At 37.1% G+C, this 20,563-nt stretch overlaps 4 protein-coding genes across 6 annotated transcripts in view; 2 read left to right on the top strand and 2 right to left on the bottom strand.

Moving 5' to 3' along the window:
• The window catches only part of LOC107746393 (RING finger protein 214-like), a 21,172-nt gene extending 13,951 nt beyond the window's left edge, over window positions 1–7,221 (top strand). The window contains exons 5-16 of the mRNA XM_016560602.1: window positions 2,164–2,304; window positions 2,514–2,647; window positions 3,126–3,194; window positions 3,285–3,381; window positions 3,493–3,581; window positions 3,686–3,773; window positions 3,860–3,955; window positions 4,685–5,244; window positions 5,393–5,510; window positions 5,616–5,765; window positions 6,270–6,362; window positions 6,452–7,221. Coding sequence (XP_016416088.1) covers window positions 2,164–2,304; window positions 2,514–2,647; window positions 3,126–3,194; window positions 3,285–3,381; window positions 3,493–3,581; window positions 3,686–3,773; window positions 3,860–3,955; window positions 4,685–5,244; window positions 5,393–5,510; window positions 5,616–5,765; window positions 6,270–6,362; window positions 6,452–6,514 — 1,698 coding nt within the window. The 3' untranslated portion in view covers window positions 6,515–7,221. The remainder of the gene's footprint in view (window positions 1–2,163; window positions 2,305–2,513; window positions 2,648–3,125; window positions 3,195–3,284; window positions 3,382–3,492; window positions 3,582–3,685; window positions 3,774–3,859; window positions 3,956–4,684; window positions 5,245–5,392; window positions 5,511–5,615; window positions 5,766–6,269; window positions 6,363–6,451) is intronic.
• On the bottom strand, window positions 7,141–9,690 carry LOC107746394 (apolipoprotein A-I-like). Its single transcript, XM_016560603.1, has 4 exons — window positions 9,643–9,690; window positions 9,494–9,545; window positions 9,165–9,309; window positions 7,141–7,916 (listed from the first exon to the last, which is right to left on the bottom strand). The coding sequence occupies exons 2-4, from the start codon at window positions 9,534–9,536 to the stop codon at window positions 7,316–7,318; spliced, it is 789 nt and encodes a 262-aa protein (XP_016416089.1). The 5' UTR covers window positions 9,537–9,545; window positions 9,643–9,690; the 3' UTR covers window positions 7,141–7,315.
• A 1,863-nt stretch (window positions 9,691–11,553) lies between these two features.
• LOC107746392 (platelet-activating factor acetylhydrolase IB subunit beta-like) lies at window positions 11,554–15,307 on the bottom strand. 2 transcript variants are annotated; one of them, XM_016560599.1, is made up of 6 exons: window positions 15,247–15,307; window positions 14,325–14,409; window positions 14,079–14,168; window positions 13,189–13,305; window positions 12,958–13,080; window positions 11,554–12,818 (listed from the first exon to the last, which is right to left on the bottom strand). In XM_016560599.1, the coding sequence occupies exons 2-6, from the start codon at window positions 14,400–14,402 to the stop codon at window positions 12,540–12,542; spliced, it is 687 nt and encodes a 228-aa protein (XP_016416085.1). In that variant the 5' UTR covers window positions 14,403–14,409; window positions 15,247–15,307; the 3' UTR covers window positions 11,554–12,539. The 2 variants fall into 2 exon arrangements, with proteins under 2 accessions (XP_016416085.1, XP_016416084.1); XM_016560598.1 differs by lacking the exon at window positions 15,247–15,307 and adding an exon at window positions 14,863–15,236.
• Window positions 15,308–17,601: 2,294 nt separating this feature from the next.
• Window positions 17,602–20,563, top strand: part of LOC107746390 (myelin protein zero-like protein 2) — a 4,656-nt gene continuing 1,694 nt past the window's right edge. Inside the window, exons 1-4 of one of the 2 annotated variants that reach the window (XM_016560596.1) lie at window positions 17,602–17,802; window positions 17,884–17,961; window positions 19,275–19,444; window positions 19,719–19,929. In XM_016560596.1, the coding sequence (XP_016416082.1) occupies window positions 17,907–17,961; window positions 19,275–19,444; window positions 19,719–19,929 (436 nt within the window). In that variant the 5' untranslated portion in view covers window positions 17,602–17,802; window positions 17,884–17,906. Of the gene's footprint in view, window positions 17,962–19,274; window positions 19,445–19,718; window positions 19,930–20,041; window positions 20,109–20,563 lie in introns of those variants that run through there. The other variant, XM_016560597.1, reaches the window with a different exon arrangement.

The raw sequence follows: 20,563 nt of genomic DNA, 5'->3' as shown, positions 1-20,563 counted from the left end.
GCATTTAAATAAAGTCACTGTAGTGTCTTGCGACCGACCATCTTGGAACGAGCCATGCATTTAGCAATGATGTGTTCATACAATGCAAACATTATTGTTCTTAAAGGTGCAGTAGGAGATCTTGGAAAATGCTAACTTTAGCCTGATAGCACTGAAAGCCAACGTCCCACCCTCCCTGCGATAGCCGTCCAAAGCCACGCCCCCAGAACGCATATACGCTCACAGACCAGAAAGCTTTTTAGCTTGTAGCTTTCATCAGAAACTTATACTGCAAATAACATTTCAAATAGAGTGTGAAGCAAAACAAAAAAATAATAATGATTTATTTATTATTTAAAAATACAAATGTATTTATTCAACAATAATTTACATCCACACCCAGTGACACCTACAAAGATATTTGTCACAGGTTGAAAAAGAAGCAATGGGAGTGTCCAACAGAGGACATGGGTGACAAATATGGTGTTGCCATATTAAAAAAGATTGCTGTATGATTTAAGATGTCTGATGAAGGCCACAAGCTGGAATGCAATAGCAAACCTTGTTAAACAATTTTACAGTTTTGACCTTTTTTCACTTACGTTCTGTCTCAGTAATTTTTTTATACATTTGAATATAAATATACTTTATTTGCAGGGTTTATTTGACTTTGTAAATGTTTGTAAAGTTGTACTCATTAAAAGTTACATTCAGCAAATTAAATGATTTGATGTCTTGAGGTTTATTTAGTCGTTATTAGTAGATTTATTATCATGGTAAAGGCCTGTTCACACCAAGGACGATAACGATAAAGATATAGTTCTAAAAATCATTCTGAATATTAAAGAATAGCACAGTCCACACCACTGCTAAAACAATCAAGGCACAGAGAGACAATATCGTTGGGATCCCTTTCAGAGGAATTTTTTTCCAGCTGATGAACAATAAAAACAGTGACACCCAATCAGAATCAATCCTGCTGTAACGAGCTCGAGAATTTAAAGCGACAGATGAGCGTGCGTAAAAAAAAAGGCACTAACATGTTTAAGATCAGGCAGTGCAAGTTTCTTTCAGTTGAAACAGCTCAGATTTACATTTTAGTCTAGGACTAGGCTTAAGCCTTGTCTGTGAAACTGGGGGTAGGTGTTCTATGCAAGAGTGAATCTATGCATCACTATCACCAATTGCAGGACTCATCCCATCTCAACCACTACTTAGGAACCAACTAATCTTAGCTAAATTGTAAAATTTAAACTAGTTTTCTACTACTACTGTATCTTTTCATTTTACATAATTGTAGAAGTGCAAATGGACAAATGCAATCTGATTTACTTGTTATAAATGCTTTGTCATTACTAATATACATGTTGTTGCAAGGTCCCCACAAATCAAGTGGGAAAGTGTGTGTATTATGCAAATAATATACAAATAAGGTCCCTATCAGACATGTTCACTCAATTTTTTTTAGAAGTCCCAATTTAGCATGGTGAAGTCATTACCTCATCAGTTCAGACATTTGAAGTCGTGTATAGGCAATGGTTTTCCATATTTTTTTCAGATCTCTAAAACCTTTAGAAAGGGTGGTCCCCACAGGTGATGATCATATAGTTGGTCTCCATATAACAGGGAAACCTGTGTGTGTGTGTGTGTGTGTACAAGCTATGCTAGTGAGCAACACGTTTGAAAATATCCTCACAAATATAGTGAAACATGATGAACAGTTGCTTGTAAGGACATTTGAAGTGGTCCTTGAAATGCTCATAAATTGGCCAAAACATGTTTTGCTTTAAATTTGTTATGAGTTTGCATGACAGTGTAACCTGTATTTGTGTGTGTGTGAGAGAGAGAGAGACTTCAGCCTTGTACTGCTGGACAGAACAACCTTGTTATTGTTCTTTTGAAAGATTTGTAGCAAAAATGTCAAACTTGTTTTCTAAATTTGAATTTGGAAAAAAAAATCAGCCTTGGAACCCTGCGCTTTTTTTTTGTTTAACTGTTTTTGGAGTTTATAAATGTGTTACAGGTGTTTTTGGAAATGTGAATTTGTGTGCAGTGGGGTTAGTAAATATTTATTTTTGTTGTTGTTGTTTTCTTGTTCTCTTTATTTCCTGGAATAATAATCTTCTGAATATTCTCAGACTTTCAGACCCTAATGTATATCTTTCTTTCTCTCTTTCTCTGTAGCGTGCTTTAGAAGACTGCAGTATTGAGCTGAGTGAGCAGTATGAGGCTCTTATGAAGCAGCATGCAGCAGAGCAGGAGGAGCACAACCTCCATGTCCACAGTCATGGCAAGACAAGAGTTGACAAAAATCATCAGTACCAGGTTCAGCATCACATCTTTACATAAAGAAACTACCACTACATCCAATCTGTAGAGGTTTTGACATTTACACATGGTTATTTGAATAGCAGTGCTTAATCTCCTTTGAACTCACTAGGGAATGCTACTTTGTGCAGAAGCATCTTAGTCAAAAGCCTCTGGTATTACCTCATTTTTATTGTTGAAATGTTTTTTGGGTTTTTTTTGTATAGTGTTTTATTGAAAAAATTGAGTCTTTGCAAGTTAAATTGGAGCTGAATAGCAGCAAGACCACACGGAAAAACTTCATGGTAAAGCGACAAGAGCTTACTGCAGAGAAAGAGTGGATGGAAGACGAGAAAACAAGGTAATTTATAAAATCCAGCTGTGCGCTTGGGGGCAAAATATACACTGCTGTTCAAAAGTAGTTTTTTATGTTTTTAAAAGAAGCCTTTCATTCTCATCAAGGTTGCATTTATTTGATCAAAACTACTGTGAAACAGTAATATTATCACAATTTAACCATATTCTATTTTAATATACTTTAAGATGTAATTAATTTCTTTGATGGCAAAGCTCCGGAAACATTTATTATTATCAATGTTGAAAACAGTTGTGCTGCTTAATATTTTTGTGGAAACTGATACATTTATTTCAGGATTCTTTGATGAATATAAACTTTTAAAAAACAGCATTTTTTCTTTTCTTTTCTTTTTTTTTTTTTGAAAAATAACTTGTACATTATAAATGTCTTTTGGTCACTATTGATCAATTTTATGCGTCCTTGCTGAATGCATATAATATTGGATGGGTCATTGAATTTAAATAAGATTTGTGTGTTTTAGACTGGCTCAGGAGCTGGAGGACACAGAAAAGAAACTCAAGATGCTGATTGAGGAACAGAATCAAGAAAAGTAAAAAATTAAAAACAAAAGAAGAAATACCTAAAATGTCTCTGTATCTGTGTTTATCTGTTTTTTTTGTTGTGCTTGTGTATGTGACAGGCTGTCCTGGGAGCAGGAAATAGCTGACCTGAGGGTGGAAATGGAGACACTCTGCAGACAGGCAGAGCAGGCCAGTCAGACCGTTCTTCAAGATGAGGTAAAAGCTGCACCTTCGCAGCAAACATCTTCTAGAAATCTCACAGACAGTGTAATGAATCATGTATATTACTGTCTGACTGTGTATTTTTGCCCGTGTCTGTGTGAGCAGATAGCTGCGTTAGAGATGCAGAAAGAGCTTGCGCTTTCTCAAGTGGAGGACTGGATTGCAGACGCTGAAAAATATCTGAATTTTCTCAGGTATTGTGTGTAAATTAATGTGTGTTGAGAGGTATACATGTGCAGTATGTTGGTATGCGTAAAGGTGATATGATTCATTCTGGACTTGTGCTTATTCTGGACAGATTAAATCCTTCCCAGAACCACCTGCTCCAGCAGCAGAAGTGGGAGCAGAATGTAGCGATCATCCGCAGCAATCTGGTGGGACTAAAGGTGAGGGGAGGAGCTAATATAGGTGGATTGCAGGTGAAGGGAGATAGCAGATTCTCTCACTCTGTCCTTCTGTTTTTCATTCACAGAATAAGTTTAATGAAAACCATCTACTCCTGCAGAGAGGTGAACAGCTGGACAGTTTGCCTTCAGTCGCGCTCCTGCATCTTCCACCAGTGCCTACAGTAAGTGTCAGTTAATTCATATACTGTATGGCCTAGGGTTGGAGGTACATTGCCGTTCAAAAGTTTATTTATTTTTAATTTTTTTATGTTTTTGAAAGTGTTTCGTGTTCACCAAGGCAGCATTTATTTGATCTAAAATACAGTAAATACAATAATATTGTGAAATATTATTACAATGGAAAACTATATTTCAAAATACAATTTATTCCTGTGATGGCACAGCTGAATTTTCAGCAGCTATTACTCCAGTCTTCAGTGTCACATGATCCTTCAGAAATCATTCTAATATGCTGATTTGGTGCTCAAGGATAATTTCTTATCAATGTAAAAATAAAGTTTTGAGGAAACCATGATACACTTTAATGATTCCTTGATTAATAGTAATTTCAGAAGAACAACAATTATTTGAAATAGAAATCTTTTGTAACATTGTAACACTTTTGATCAAATTAATGTGTCCTTGCTGAATAGAAGTATTAATTTCTTTCAAAAAAAATTCTCACTGCACTGTTGTTGAACTGATAATCTGGTAGAGCGTTGATGAACTAGCCATTTTAAAGTAGCTGGTTTTCCACAGTTCGAAACATGGCCTATCCAGTCATATTTATGTTTTGTGAATATAATGTGACTGTATTTAAATTTCATTTTTGCATAGATTTAGTTTACAAGTAATTATATAAGTAATGTATATTTTCTGTGTGTGTATCGTTTATTTTTCCCTTTCCGAAGTTGGAGATAATGAGTCCACTTCAGAATCCTAAATCCCATCCCGTTTTCAACAGTGGTCTGCCGACTACCACAACTTCTCCTCCTATAGTTCACCCACAACTCCACTCCTCAATCACACCACCCCAAAGGGCCACACCGCCACTTTCTGCCCCATCTCCTCAAACCACACCATACCTACCCGTCACGACAGGTCCACAATCTGCACACGTCCCAAACATTTATGTCCCCATGACAACTCATGCACCTGCCCCTCAAATACCCATGCAAACGATCTCCCTGCCTCAAACCTCATCCCAATGGCCTGTCACACCAGCCCCACAGATCCTACCACAGACACATTTAGGCGTTCCAGCTGCCTCAGCAGGCGCCTTTGTTGTATTGCCAAATAATCACGGAGCCAGTATTCAACCACAAGCTGCAGTGCGCCTTCCCCAAACATTCATGCCATCCACGTCTGCTCGTAACTCCTCCCCCCAGCCCCTTCCCTCCAATCCTGCGTCAGCAGGAAAACTGGACAAGTTGCTGGAGAGACTGGGCTCACATTTCCCACAATGCACAAGGTACTGAAATCACACATTTTTTTGATAAGCTTGTTTCCTTCCAAGTACATTTTTAGGAGCCAGTGTAATTTTAGTAGATTTTTTGTCTTCCTTTGACACAGTTTGTTGATTGCTTTTTGTAATTGATCTCTGTTTTTGTCTGCATTAGAGATCAGTTGACACGTGTTCTACAGCAAATCAAGAGTGAGCGTGGTACTATGGCTGGAATGTCGATTGATGATCTTACTCTGCAGGTTGCACTGAGACTTGCGCAGAACCAAAAACCGGTGTGTAATCGAATAGTTCTTATTTCACTCGTACATAATGTGTTTTTATTGTTCGTTTCGTTCTGTACATTGCCCGTATCATTTTTAATTTTATCGCTGTTATAGCATCCAGGGCCTATAGCACCTCCATCTGGAGCAAGAGCCTTTCCTGCTTCAGTAGGTCCGATTCAGCGTCCCGTAGCCCAGCCACCGCATCCCATGAGGCCTCATTTCCAACCCCCAGTTGCTCAGGTCTTCCACACAAGACCTCCGCAGGTAGAATTTAACTTAAAACCCCTTTTCCTAAATCACATTTAACAAAATCCTCTGAACTATAGGGGAGTGTAGGGTAAGCTGTGCCACTTTTATACTGAAGTTGTTCTCTTGGTAAGGAGAAATGTATTAAATGTAAAACTAATATGCCTAATTCAGGATGTATGCTATTAGCTTAAGACAAAAAGTGTTTTTTTTTTTTTTTTAAAGAGACAAGTTAACCCTATATAACAGGATATTCAATCTTTTGGGAATATTGTAACAAAAAATGAACACACATTAACGAAAATCATTACTGTTTTTTAATCTCATTACAAAACCCTACTATATTTTACAGTAGGGTAATACTATAATACTGCATATTATTTCCTAAGGTATATCCATAAACCAACCAGGAAAACCAGTATTCAGATTTTTTGAATGTGTTAGAATACCTTTAAATACTTTGGTCATTCGTTTTTTTTTTTAACCATATAAATATACACTCTTTTTCTCTGTCTCTGTCAGTCCTCTACCCGGAAATTTTGTTTGATGTGTCAGAATCCTGTGGATGCTGGAAGCCAGTACAACATCAAGTGCTCCCATACCATGCACAAAGAAGTGAGTGTGTAACCTTCATAAAATACATTTAAGGCACATTATTTGCCTTGTCTGTGTTCTAATAACTGTTTTTCTCTCCTTTTCTTTAGTGTGTTAGTGTTTGGCTCAAGACCAGCAAGAATAACTCCTGTCCTTTCTGCCCATCCAAGTAAGGTCTGACTTCAGGAGAAAACACACAGTCATAGCTGAGCCTATACCTGCAAAAAAATAAGTGGAATGATCATATAAATAGTTATTAAGACACTTGAGAATTAAGTTTTTGTAATTCTATGGTAACTCTGGTTAATATAAAAACATATTGTTCCATTCCTGGTCAGTTAATAATTATTATAAGGACAGTATGCTGTTATACTAATTGATTCTACTTTGCAGATCAATGGAAATCCTCACAAAATGAATAGCAGTTTTTTCAGTATTCAGTGTTAATCCAAAGATTTTCAAACAAACCCTGAAGTTTAATCCTCATTATGTACGCTTTTATAAAGGTCATATACCATACATACAATCTCCAAAACAAAATAAAATGTTTCTTTCAGAACTTTTCCAAGTGATACAAAACAGTACTTAACTGGAAAGTGCTGCAGTTATATTATTTCTGTATTTTATTAAATTAAGGATCAACAGAGGCCTTTATGTGGAGAGCTTTATACATTGAGGAAATGTTTTGTAATCACTTATTAGTTACGCTTTTTTTAAATAAATGATAATATTGTTCAATATAAAAACTGTATTGGGATCATATTGTTTCAAAATGGAAGAAAACACTGACGCAAAGACCTTTTTTTTTTTGCATTTTATTTGTTTGCATTATTACATCAAAGATGATTTAACTTGAACATAATAAACATTCATAACACAACCCTTGCATCTACACTCCGTCCATCACCAGACACAAGAATATCTGTTCTTTGCTGTTGTCTGAAGATCTGAGTGTGCAAAGTCCTTGTGCATTTTTATGCCTGGATGGCTTTGGAGATGGTTTCATACACCTGTGCAAACCTGGCCCTGGCATTCTCCATGTAGGGCTCCATGCGTGTCTGGAGGTCCTGGGTGTGTGGGGCAAGCTTCTCTCTGGCCTCCTCGACAGCCTTCATCAGCTGTTCCTTGTATTCCTCAGCATATGGGGCGGCCATGGTCTTCAGTTCCTCCAGACTCGCGGTCAGCTTAGTGCGTACGGCCTCGACCATCGGCACAAGTTTAGACTTGGTCTCCTCAACGTTGGTCTCGAACTTCTGCCTCATCTCCTCCAACAGGGGCTGCAGCTTGGCACGCAGCTGATCAGCATTTTCACGGTTCAGGTTGGCGTACTCCTGGAAGACGGGCTCCAGCTTTTCACGGTACTCGTCAAAGTGCTTCTGCAGCACCCCGTACAGCTCAGCACGGTGGGGCTCCAGCTTGGAATGGAGGTCCTCGACGTCAGTCATGACACGCTCGCGCAGCTGCTTGGTGTTCTCCAGGAACTGGTTGGAGATGGTCTCAGCATAGGGAGTCAGAGTCTGGGAGGTGGACTGGGCATAATCTTGGAGCTTAGTCAGGCTCTCTGAAAGTTGCACCCTGAAGAGAAAAGAACATAAATTTGGGAAACACAAACCATTTCAGGTGAAAGTCTGGAATCATAAATCACACTTTGCTTGTTCATTAAGGTCAGACGAGAACTGGCCACCCAACTGAGCCTGGTTTCTCCCAAGGTTTTTTTCCCCCCCTCCCTCCACTACTATCCCATGGAGTTTTGGTTCCTTACTGTTGCCTTTGGCTTGCTCAGATGCGTAATTAATATTAATACAGTAATATCAGTGATTTAACTGCACTGCTAATACAGGATGATGGTAAAATTCAAAATGAATTGAGCTGGTTGATGACACCAACTTTACAACGTCGACACTGTTATTAATCTGAACTGAATCAACGTTGCACTGACTTGAGCTGAATAATGATATGTGACCCTGGACCACAAAACCATAAGGTCATAAGGGTCAATTTTTTGAAATTGAGATTTATACATCAATTATACATCAGATTTATATCCATTGATGTATGGTTTGTTAGGATAGGACAATATTTGTCCGAGATACAACTATTTGAAAATCTGGAATCTGAGGGTGCAAAAAAATCAAAATACTGAGAAAATCGCCTTTAAAGTTGTACAAATGAAGTTCTTAGCAATGCATATTACCAATCAAAAAGTACGTTTTGATATATTTACGGTAAGAAATTTACAAAATATCTTCATGGAACATGATCTTTACTTTAATATCCTAACGATTTTTGGCATAAAATAAAAATCGATAATTTTGACCCATACATGTTTTTTTTGGCTATTGCTACAAATATACCCCAGCGACTTAAGACTGGTTTTGTGGTCCAGGGTCACATATTGCATTCTGTGGAGCTGCTTATAGCTGAATTAAACTTGTTTCATAATTTGCAGCATTGACAGTTATTGAATGGAATTGAAACAACACTAAACTAAATTGAGCTGAATAACGACACCATTTTCTTCTGTAGATCTCCTTTAAAGCTGACATTAAATTAGTTCATGATGCATTTATAACATTAACACTATTTTCTTTTTTTAATGTGAAGCTACTTTAAAGCAATCTGTATTATATAAATATCTGAGACTTGACTTGAAATGATGAGATACTGAAGTGTGACATGATACTCTTAGAATGACTGAACTGTGAAGGGGCAATAAAGGATTTGGGAGAAGTAAAAACCACAAACAGCAGATTAAGACGCAAAGGAGAAAAGAGTGAGAGACATGACAATGTAGAGGTCATCATGATAAGATATGGCTCTTACTTGTATAGCTCATAGTCGGTTCCGTCCAAATTGTCGAGGGCCTTCTGAGCCTGCTCCTTGACCTGGGTCAGGTACACCAAGGCTGCTGCCTTGTAGTGCTCCAGCTGAGAAGGAGCATCAGCCTGCAGGAAATGGGCCTGGGAACCTGAGAAGACACGGGAAAAGCTTCAGAAACCAAAAGGGAGGACAGTGAAGTCTTTAAACTGTCAAGAAACAGGTGGTCAAATAGTCACCATTAAAAAACAAAGCATTAACAAAATCATTAGTTTTTGATTAGTTAAACATGAAGTAAATTTAAATTACTAAAGAAAAATCAGTATGTTACTTACCCACAGCCAAGAGGATGGTCAGTGCAAGAGCCACGAATTTCATGGTTAAGCTCTGAAACAGAAACCATTTATTATAACGCTGTTCGGCCAAGATTTGCTTTGATATTCCCCTGATCCATTCCTCCTCTCCTGCTGGTTTGAGCTCTTACCTGAGTGGTGCTGCTCTGAATGTGCGAGGACGGACAGCAGAGGCAAATGTCTTATATAGGGCAGAAACAGTACATGTGGAGTTGGAACCCTGTCCTCTTACACATCAGAGGTTCAAAGGTTAAGAGATAAGAGATGCCTTTTAGATATTTGCAGATACGTCAATGCACATTCTCTGTCAGTCTCACAAAATGGAATTACTTGTAAATATTCAATGACATTATTTCTGCCAGAGAAAATATTTTAACTAATATTTTAAGTCATTTTTCAGATATTACTGAAATCTACATTAGTTAAATCTGCATCGACATGCAACAGCATATCAATTTTATGAGATGTTTAACTGCATCTAAACAATAATTCTTGGGACAAATATTTATTTAGTAAATCAATATTCACTGATACAATTCAGCATTAGAAGCCAGAAACTCTAAATTGTCTAATGTAAATCTAAGTGCTGAAATTCAGCAATTAAAGCAAGATAGAACAACATTTTTGGATTATATTTTGGTGCTCTGTAGGTTGCATTTATTGGTTTGTGATTAAGCAGTTTGTTATTGAATACAATGCATTCGTGTGATTACATCTCGCTGTCATAAACTGGTAATCGTGAAACTATGACAAGACTGTGAAGTTATCTCAAAACATTTAGCAACGTGTAGCAAACCTTGATCTCCACCTCCTTCTGCTCCAAATCCTATTTTATCAACTGCCAACCAAACAAAGTCATAACTAGTCAGGGGTCATTGATCAACTAGTTATCTTTGTCCCTTGATTTACTCAACTGTTCACATTCTCAAGCAAAAGTCTCTTGATTGGCTTATGCTGAGTAGCATTTTGACTGAAACTGAGAACATTTCAGTTTAGTATTCATAAATCAAGTACAATTATGATTTACTTAAATGTGAACAGGAAAAGAAAACATTGTCCACTAAAACAGACTGTACTGGGGGTTTAAAATATGTAAGTGTACATCTTTGTTGGTGCACTCTCTTTAAGGACAAATATTAACCCAGTCTGGAATGTATGTAGAGGCACGTATTTCTAATGAGCCTATGTTGCAACATAAAGTAACATTTTTTTTTTTACTTGGCAATAAACTTTACACTCGTCGTCTCAAATGTGCAGTCAAACACAGGGACAGTGGGTTCTGAGCACTACATGCTAATATACAGAGGACAAGGTTATCCAAGTATCAAGTGTATCATCAGAACAGAACTCCACGCTTGTCATCATCAGCAGGAACCTATCTACTCATGCAACCTGGGTGGTGATGATGATAGGCCTATTCGATGTTTTCAAATCAGTACAAGGTTTATTTTCTTGTGTTACCAACTAACAGAGGAAAATCATCTTTTTTGGGGTAGAGACTAGAGAGGACCCACTCAGTAAATGTTGTAGGCCTACCCTACATGTGGCGGTTTGTTCACCTCTTCGAGGTTTCCAGGTTGTTGGCGTATTGCATTTCCTAATGAATGATTAAAAAATCCATCTGCGATTCTGCATGATTCCGCATGATTCCGCAGTAGGTCATTTACACAGGTAGGTGTGCTATGTCTCCCTCTACAGGCTGAATGAGTTTTACTATTTTGTATTTTCTGAAGCAGATTTGGAGTACAAGTCTCAAAATCATGAATGGTACAAAATATATTTGCCTCCAGCAAGATGCTCCTCCCATGTCTTTTCTTGTTTTACAATGCACTATGATCTAATTTTATTGCATTTGAGAAAAGACTGATTAATAAATATTCAAGCAGACTGTTATAAAATAACTGACTGAATGTAGATATAGAAGCTCTTGGTCATTTTTTGAAAGCATTATGTAAGTATAGTACAAATGTTGTAAAAAGAACCCGATATAAACATTGCATATTAACAGCATGTGAAATAAATTATACACATATGAGGTTCGATCCCTGCAAATTTATTGGAATGCTTGGATCTGAAGCAAGTGGCATTTGTGCCGCAGTAATTGTGCACACTTTGAGGGCCATACAAATAGTTACAGATGGTTGATCTCTTACACTCGAACACAAACACATTCACATACACCAGCACCAGCTATGTAAGCACTTTGCACAGAGTACTGTACATTAATACTAACAGATTATATTTATATATACATACACACACAACTTTATATATCACTTCTTGCCCACTGGCTCTCCCATATTCACACTTAACTCTTTACATAATACTTTATAGAGCACATGGACACATACACAAAAACAGGGATGCAAGTGAGATAAATATTAACACTGAAAACCTCATGGTTGTGCATTAGATGCTTAAGAAGAGGAGCTTTCTCAAACTCAAACTCTCACACAAAAGGTATGACATGGTTTGATGGTTTTCACTCCAGTCTTCCTCCATCATATTTGTGTTATTGGGAATATGAAAGGGCAAAAGAGAAAGAGGAGGTTTCAGACGTCTCTGTGCCAAAGAACTTGAAATGGGGAGCAAGACATGATTTCTCTTGTGTGTCTGAATCATTTTGCTGTCATCATAACTGTGAGTGTGACTGAGTGCATATATGAAGGCACGGAGAAGCTGCCAGAGTAAGTGCTACTATTAAAGGTTGTTCAGACTGTGACAATGGGATTTTGAAGAGACTCTGGTCCCACCGCAAAGCAACATGTCCTAAGAAAAACTGTTTCTTGCCAAAAATATGTCTCATCTAGTCTTCTTTCTCTTACTGTTGTCTATTATGCATCTTAGATACATATACACATTTTATACTGATCATATAAAACTGGCCACTGTCCTACATCCACTTTTGTTTTGTTGTTCTTTTTGTACTTTTCTTTGTCTTGCTAAATAAAGTATTTTAGGTACATTATGAATAGCCAACATGTCTTAACCCTGCCTCTTCAGTGATTGACCAATATGGTGCCCCTTCCTAGACCAGTGAGGCTCGCCTCTCCTGAGGCATTTCCTCCAACAGTTGAAGCAGCAGCTCATGGAGAGCCGTTGATATGGTCCTGTATGCACCGGCGGTCAGATGTAGGAAGTCGAACATGTCTCGAGAGGAAATAGTCCCATCTGAGTGGACAAAACTACCTCCCAAATCAATAAACGGAACAGGGCCGAGTTGAGGAAGAGATGCGCGAAGTAGATTATTCACTGCTGCATTTTTCTCTCTCAGAGGGTTAGGAAACTCTCCCCTTGGCAACAGGCCCTGAATGACAGGAATTGCGACTAATCAGCTTAGAACAAATAACTGAACTGCTCAAAGTTGATACTCTGTATATGCATTAATTCGAACACTACACATCTCACATTATCAATATTTAGACATAGTGATTTATGTAACTCACCAAAACAATAATTTTGGACTTGGGGAGGCGAGACAGAAGTAACTGTGCAATGGCCAATATTCCTCCTGCAACTTGATCCGCAGTGTGCTCATGATTATTAGTTCCTACCCATAAAACCACCACCTGTGGAAAAACAAACAAGGATGCAATACCAGCGTTGAACACACATTTTACTTCAAAACAGATATTGTTAAAGCTGTTAGAACAAATAAAGAAAAAATGCTTCCTCACTCTGGGTCTGATGTTCTCCAGTTCTCCATTCTGTAGTCTCCACAGCACATTACAGGTTGTGTCTCCACCAATCCCAAAGTTCAGAGCATGGAGAGGTGAAAACAGTTCCCGCCACACCTGAGACCAGCACCAATAAGAATTGTAAACCAACTGTAACTAATGTAAACCAAATATGTACATTTATAGAAAAGCATATTAAATGCTGATTATTATTAATAACCTACAACAGACAAAACATTTCAGGTGCACAGTTACCAAAATGTAAGTAAAAAGAGTCGTGTCTTTTTCATTTTGGAATGATAAAACTTGCTTTAAGTGCCTTTACTGCAATACTATATATTACATTTACATTTACATTATTTAAAAGTATTTGACCACTGAATGCCATGAAAGACAGATAAGAATAAAGCATTCCCGAGAGCTGGATAATAAGTCATTCAAATGAAATAAAAATCTAAATTATTAGGGCAAAGTTTTGTTGTTAGTATTATTTAAAAGTTCATATATTGGCTATAAAAATACATGTACAATACTTTTCATATGTTTACAATAGTTTCATATGATAAACTACATTTATAATTAATTCTGAATATTAAAACATTATGCTTCAGCTTGCAAACCACTGACTGCCAGTTTTTATTAGTTCACGTGTTGAGCGCATTTCAACATTTTGCACACACACTGCTCTACTGCTTTTGTATTTATGGAAGCTTAGTATGGGAGCACCAATCGTTGGTTTCTCCTTTGAATTCACTGCTTCTGTTCGAATTATTCTCCTATGTATTTGGATAAAAGTGTCTTCTTACGGAATAAATGGAATTGTAGTCGAATGTTATGGACGCACATGGCTCTCCTTACATGGACTAACTCATTAACGAGATAACAATCACCTCATTCTGCTGCATTAGCTGCACCATTGAGTCCCCCACAAACAGAACATCAGGCTCGGCATCCTTGCACTCCTGCACAAACCGGTTATGCTGCAAAATATAGGACAAATCCAAGCATGTTACACTCTAATCCTTAAAAATAGGAATAGGAAATAAATAGAATAAAAGAATAAAATAGGAAAAGATTTGCACAACTCTGAGCTGTCTGAATCACATGCTTATACAGTCTTCCTCAATGGTGCCCACCTGTGACATCCAGCGTCCGTCTCCCTGCACGTCGATGACAGGCGCAGGTTCAGCAGCGGGATTCTCCTCAGCGCTCATTCTGAGTCTACAACACAAACACAACACTACTATTGAGCGGACGTATTGACGTAATGGAAATGAACAGCAATGGTTGATTAGCTCAGACTGTAGTGAGTGGAAATTTAGTAATTCAACTGTCAATAGCAAAATATAATTCATTGAAAGGGCGCACATATTCCAGATACATAAACGCTAGTTACGCCGCATAAAGAGTGCCTGTGTTTTGCTTTTAGTATTGTGAAGATGAGGAGGAGGAGGCTGGTGATGATGGACCCCGGATGAAGCCGACACGGAGCAGAGGCTGTGCAGTAAAGATTAACGCTTCATAATGTTCTTTAATGACTGCTATTCTCAGGGACGGTCACAGTACTGTTTATCTGATGGCATAACGAAGAAGAATGAATCAACAACCGGGACAAAAGAAAACCACATCCCCGTACATCACGTCCATCTCTACGCACGTTTCCTTTTGACTAACCTGGCTACAGTGTTTGCAAATCCCGTCTGCAGTGAGTGAGCTGCTGGTGTGCAGCAGAGCAGGGCAGGGCTCCCTCAGTCACGTACAGCAGCACCACAGTCGACTGACGGACTGACTGTCCGGTGGAAGATGCAGATGAGTGTTTCTGCTGCCGCGCACCTCGACTTTGCTTTTTCTAGCGCTCCCTTAGAAAGCAATGCAACCTTAGCCGACTCAGGCTACACAGTAACAATAACGTTGGACGTTTCAATTATGAGGGTATATAGTGCAAGGTCTTTTCAAGAAATCACAGTAAATGTTTGGGTTATGTAAACCGAATAGCATCCAGCCAACCACCTCCCCACTTCCCTGCGCAACCGCCCTCGCACTTTCTGGAAGCCTCACTTCCGCCTCCAGCCATCGTCACGGACGTCCCATTCAGCGCCGTCCCGCCTCGTGAAGGCAAAGCAGGCGAGATCTGTGATTGGAATAACTGTTATAATCGAAGCGGTATCACACGAGAGAGTGTCCTGCTTATATTTCATTCAGCTTGTTTAAAACAGTTCGATATACAAGAACTTAATAGTGCTAACCCTATTAAGCTGTATCATATTTGATATGTGGATTTCTAAGGCCTTTTAATTATGAATATAATAAAATGAATATAATTAAAACGTACACAACTTGTACACAATACATGCCTGCAGTCTGACTGATCATTCAGTTCATACTTTTAGTAGCCCGAGTAGAAGTTCTTCTAGTCTAATTAAAAAAAATGACCACCTTGAGGACATGGTACATGTATATTTTTACGCTTATTATTTTTCTTTTTATAAAATAAACGTAGAAAAAAACATTAATATTGTTAATATTTCAACATTTACTGGACTGAAGCAACATATGGCTTACCTGATTATCCATACATTATTTATTTAAAAAAAGATAATGAAAAACAGACTGCAATACAGAGCTTTGATAAAATTAAGCATTCATAAAATTAAGCATTTTTGTTATAATTGTTTGGATGTTCTTACAAAATTAGTACATCAATATGCACGAGAAAAGGACAGATCCATTTACAATATTTCTAGCTATGAGATGAAAAGGGTTATGTGCCTAAATGTGACCCTGGACCACAAAACCAGTCATAAGGGTCCATTTTTTTTAAAATTAAGATTCAATTAAGAGAACATCGCCTTTAAAGTTGTCCAAATGAAGTTCTAGCAATGCATACTACTAATCAAAAATTAATTTTTTATATATTTATGGTAGGAACTTTACAAAATATCTCCATGGAACATGATCTTTACTTAATATCCCAATGATTTAAAGAAAAATCTATAATTTTGGCCTATACAATGTATTGTTGGCTATTGCTACAAATATACTGTGCTACTTATGATTTGTTTTGTGGTCCAGAGTCACCAATTTTTTTTTTTATTGCTTCAAACAAGATTAACAAAATATTTTAACATATAAATACAACACAACCTATTCACATTATTACAATCATACAACATACAGGAACAAACAAAATAATAAATAATAAAATTAAAAAAAAACAAACAAACAGATATTTCTTCCTTTTCCCTAGAGACACATTTAGCATACAATTGAGTTGAAAAGCATAGCGGGGACATTATTTTTCAAAGAATTTCTCCATAAAATTTAACAATTTCATTCTTTTTGTTATTAATTAACACTAAGGACTTTTTTAACAACTCCATTTCTTTTAAGAATACTTCACATTTAGGTATACAATTCGCAAATTTTTGTTTATGAATGTAATATTTACCATGCAAAATGTAAAAGTTTACAACATATTTAAACATTTTGCTTTTGTGTGTGTAAGAACATATAACATCTTTTAAAGATAATTTATAATTAACATTTCTTGGGGCAAATAGAAAAAAGCTAACATCAGACCAAAATTTCAAAGATAAATCACAGCTGTAAAACAAATGACCCAAGTCTTCCTCGTGTACATTACAAAAACTGCATTTGTTGTCAATATCCATGAATTTTGATAAGAAAGCTTTACATAGGTAGATTTTGTGGAGTATTTTAGAGTGTACCTCTTTAACTTTATTCAACATGCAAAATTTATATGGATTTAACCATGCCTCTTTCCAATGAATATCAGAAATCTGCGCATTCCAAAAAAAAAATCCCTCTTGGAGAGATTTTATGATTGGATTGAAAGATTAATCTGATATTTTTATTATTACAGGAATGAGAAAATAGTTTAATGCCATCAACAAGATCCCTTTGTAACCAATTATTCATTATATTTTTTGTTTTTTTTTATTTTAGGCATAAAATTCAATTGTTCACAAGTATGCTTGTTTTTGGAAATATAAATGCCAAGGTATTTAACACAGTCCTTTACTGGTATGTTTTCAACAAACTGATCTGTAGAATGGTGTACCAGAGTCACCAATAGTTTCAGGATCATTTTATTAATGACGTCACTTGAACCTGGAGGCTGCGGCTGCAATTTTCCAATATTCCACAAGGTGGCAGCAGAGTAAAAAAAACTAATAAAAGTCATACTGACATTAGTGTGCTTTCTGTGATTACACATTTCAAGTAGCCTACAAGTAGAGTTAGACAAAATATTTTTGTTTTAGTCTCGTTTAAGAATAACCGACAACTTTATGTAACATTTGTTATAGCGGGAGAGAAAAACACATGAAGCGAACATCCAAATTCCTGTAGGAAACGAAACTGTGTTAATTATTCTTTCGATTACGTTGTTGCTACACTGCTTATGAGAAACATGCAGTGGCATGCACTGGATACATAAAAGAGAGCAGTAATCTTGTGGGAAACTGATGTGCAGGTTGACCTTGTCCCGACCGGTTTTTGTTACTCCTTTTAAAACTCCTCCTCTTTCCACTCACGGTGAAGAGCAAACAGTGTGAGTGGTTTAGCATTGCCGCTGTCCACAGGAGTGCCGAAGTATAACTAATATTCAGATATTGAGTATAAATACAGTACGTGGCTAGATATATAGTTAATAGTAGGCTCCTATCATTTTAGGGGGCTCTGGTAGCATTTTTCCTATGAGTTGGGTCTGGATTTACCTGTTTCCTGCGCTATGTGCGCTTGTCTTGACAGGTGAGTTTCCTACTTCCTGGATCCACCTTTGATTTCGGAATAAATCTAAAATGTTTGAGTGTTTTAAATATTTAATTCAACGAGTCATTATTTGTGGTGTTAGGAAGATTCTCTGCCTGCTGCTACGTTTGGCAATTTGAGACTACTGTGGTCACATTATACTTAGTGTAGTGTCAGAGTTGCAAGCTAGTAGCCTATGCTTTAACCACTACTCATTTTTAGTGTTATTCTGCGGCGCTTATCAGACGCTTATCAGATTTACACTGTGCTGCCGTTCATAAAACAAGATTATACGAGATTAGATTGATCCTCAGGGAGTTAATGCAGGAATTACAGCGGCTTGAAGCGGATAGCAGGTGCATTAAGAAAGATTAACAATATAGGCAGAGAAAAAAACATGTAGTAACAATTGGAAGAAATGGAATATATGTATTTTTTAATAAAAATAAAATCTAAAATGAAGTACACAAAAACTCAAAATATACTACTCAAAATATATAAACGTATTTGCAAAGAGCCTAGGCTATAGGTAGGCCTACTACTGAGTAGAGAGATCTAGTGAAACAGATTTAATGGTTGGAACGGATGCAGTCTCAGTTTAAGCAGAGTTAAACACACTGATCACAGCAGGACCCTAAAGCTTTAACTTAATGCGTAATAATTAGTTCAGGGTAGTTAGTGCAGAACATCTCAGTGCAGCAATAGTCCCATATGTGACTGAATAATGCTGTATGAGATGATCAATCACTGCCAACATGTGATACTGTAAAAAAAAGTTTTGATGGTTCAGATTGTTGTGGCTAATTGTTAGCTGGAAGGACTGGCTGCTTAAAACCCTTAAGATTGCACTGAATATTTTATATATCAGTAAAGGTTGGGATTTAACATGATTGTCAAAATATGGCGTGTGTACGATAGAGAATGTAATATTTAGATACAGGTATTGTCATCTCTGTTTTTACATTTCAATATACAGTATTAATAAAAGAAAATGATTTAATGGTTATGTAATGGACTTTCATGTGAGAGGTTTTACTTGGTAACATCTGATTGTACCGATCTGATAATGGTTTGTAAATTAGAGTAGGTCTGATAAGAGAGTTATGACATGAGCGTGTCTATGACAAGTATCTATAATTCTGTCATGAAGTTTGTGGTAACATTATGGTTTTCTCTTTCAATGTTTGCTTCAAGGCCATAGAATGTAAATTTTAGTGCCGGGTTTAGGGTGAGGGAATATAAATGTTGTTGGAATGAGCTGTTTGTGTCACCTATATACTTCTCTTAGTAACATGTTAATCCATGGTTATCAGGTGTACATCATGTGGAGGGAATGGAGTTGCTTACGTCCTCAGAGTTGGAGGCAGTCAATGGGACAGATGTACGGCTCAAATGTACATTTAAATCTACACATCCTCTCTCCGAAGAAAGAGTCTCTGTATCCTGGAGCTTCCGACCACTCGGAAAGACGACAGAAGAATCGGTGAGACTGAATGGGTGTGGAGTTAATGTGTCTGAAGATCTTTATTTACTACTGGCTGAAATGAGGCTGAGTACAGAAAATGCCCTCTTAAAAGGCTGTTCAAAAGTCTACAATACAATTTTCCTTCTGACCCTTTCTCTCTATTATTCCTTTCTTTCACTTAAAAAAACAAAAAAAACAATTCCAACCTCATTTCAGTGGGTCATAGTCCTTCCTGCCTATTTAACTTTCCAATTTAACAACCTTTCTCTCTCTTTCTTTTATTCTGTCATAGATTTTTCACTACCAAAAAAGTGAATTTCCCCCGAAAACAGGCATGTTTAAGGGTCATGCTGTATGGTCTGGTGATATAATGAAGGGTGACGCATCCATCACGCTGCAGAATGTGCAGCTCAGATTTAATGGTACCTACAGCTGCCAAGTCAAAAATCCACCCGACATCCAGGGCTTTGTAGGCGAGATCAGCCTCAGAGTCATTGAAAAAGGTAAGAACAGATGCTGTGCCGCTTAAAATCATTTACTCACCCTTCCAAACCTGTGTGGCAGTGAAGGTGAAGGTAGTATAAGCAGGATATTGTGTTCTTTCTTTGATCCCAGCAGCTGAAGGACAGAAGTATCTAATCAACCGGGCTAGAGTAGCAGACAGTCTTCTCTGAGAGTGTTATGGTACAGACAACAAGAGTGAGCGATATTCAGTTTACTGGTGAATCTCTGATAAAGTTTCACATTCTGTTATTTGAACAGATTTCCTTCTTTATTTCGGTTTAATGTACTTAATGGGCAGAGCTGGGTAGATTACTTGAAAATTGTACTCCGTTACTGATTCCAAATTACAGAATGACAGAATTTGTAGTTAGTAATGTAATCCATTACATTACACATTTTAGGTAATATAATCAGACTACTTTTTGATTCCTTTTAGATCACTTTTGACCTGACTTGTTAATCACATTGATTTAAATGGGATAATCTTGTACCATATTGATATAAAAATACAAAGGGAAAGAAAAAAAAGAAGCTTTCTCTCTTCTTATTCTATTCTATCTACTTGTTTTCTTTTTGTTATATGTACATGTGTGTGTGTGTGTGTGTGTGTATATATATATATATATATATATA

This window comes from Sinocyclocheilus rhinocerous, unplaced genomic scaffold (genome assembly GCF_001515625.1).
Source record: "Sinocyclocheilus rhinocerous isolate Xijiao unplaced genomic scaffold, SAMN03320098_v1.1 scaffold77, whole genome shotgun sequence".
In the NCBI taxonomy this organism is placed as follows: domain Eukaryota; kingdom Metazoa; phylum Chordata; class Actinopteri; order Cypriniformes; family Cyprinidae; genus Sinocyclocheilus; species Sinocyclocheilus rhinocerous.
Note: the sequence above shows the minus strand (reverse complement) of the source record. Positions and strands in the feature narration are given on the sequence as shown.

Bases quoted from the DNA above. Each gene is read 5' to 3' on its own strand.
- LOC107746394 (XM_016560603.1), bottom strand. From the start codon at position 9,536: ATGAAATTCGTGGCTCTTGCACTGACCATCCTCTTGGCTGTGG. The intron at 9,310-9,493 runs GTAAGTAACATA...GTGTCTTCTCAG, and splicing joins GACCATCCTCTTGGCTGTGG to GTTCCCAGGCCCATTTCCTG. The intron at 7,917-9,164 runs GTAAGAGCCATA...TTTTCTCTTCAG, and splicing joins ACCGACTATGAGCTATACAA to GGTGCAACTTTCAGAGAGCC.
- LOC107746392 (XM_016560599.1), bottom strand. From the start codon at position 14,402: ATGAGCGCTGAGGAGAATCCCGCTGCTGAACCTGCGCCTGTCATCGAC. The intron at 14,169-14,324 runs GTGGGCACCATT...TATATTTTGCAG, and splicing joins ACGGACGCTGGATGTCACAG to CATAACCGGTTTGTGCAGGA. The intron at 13,306-14,078 runs GTGATTGTTATC...TGCTGGTCTCAG, and splicing joins AGCTAATGCAGCAGAATGAG to GTGTGGCGGGAACTGTTTTC.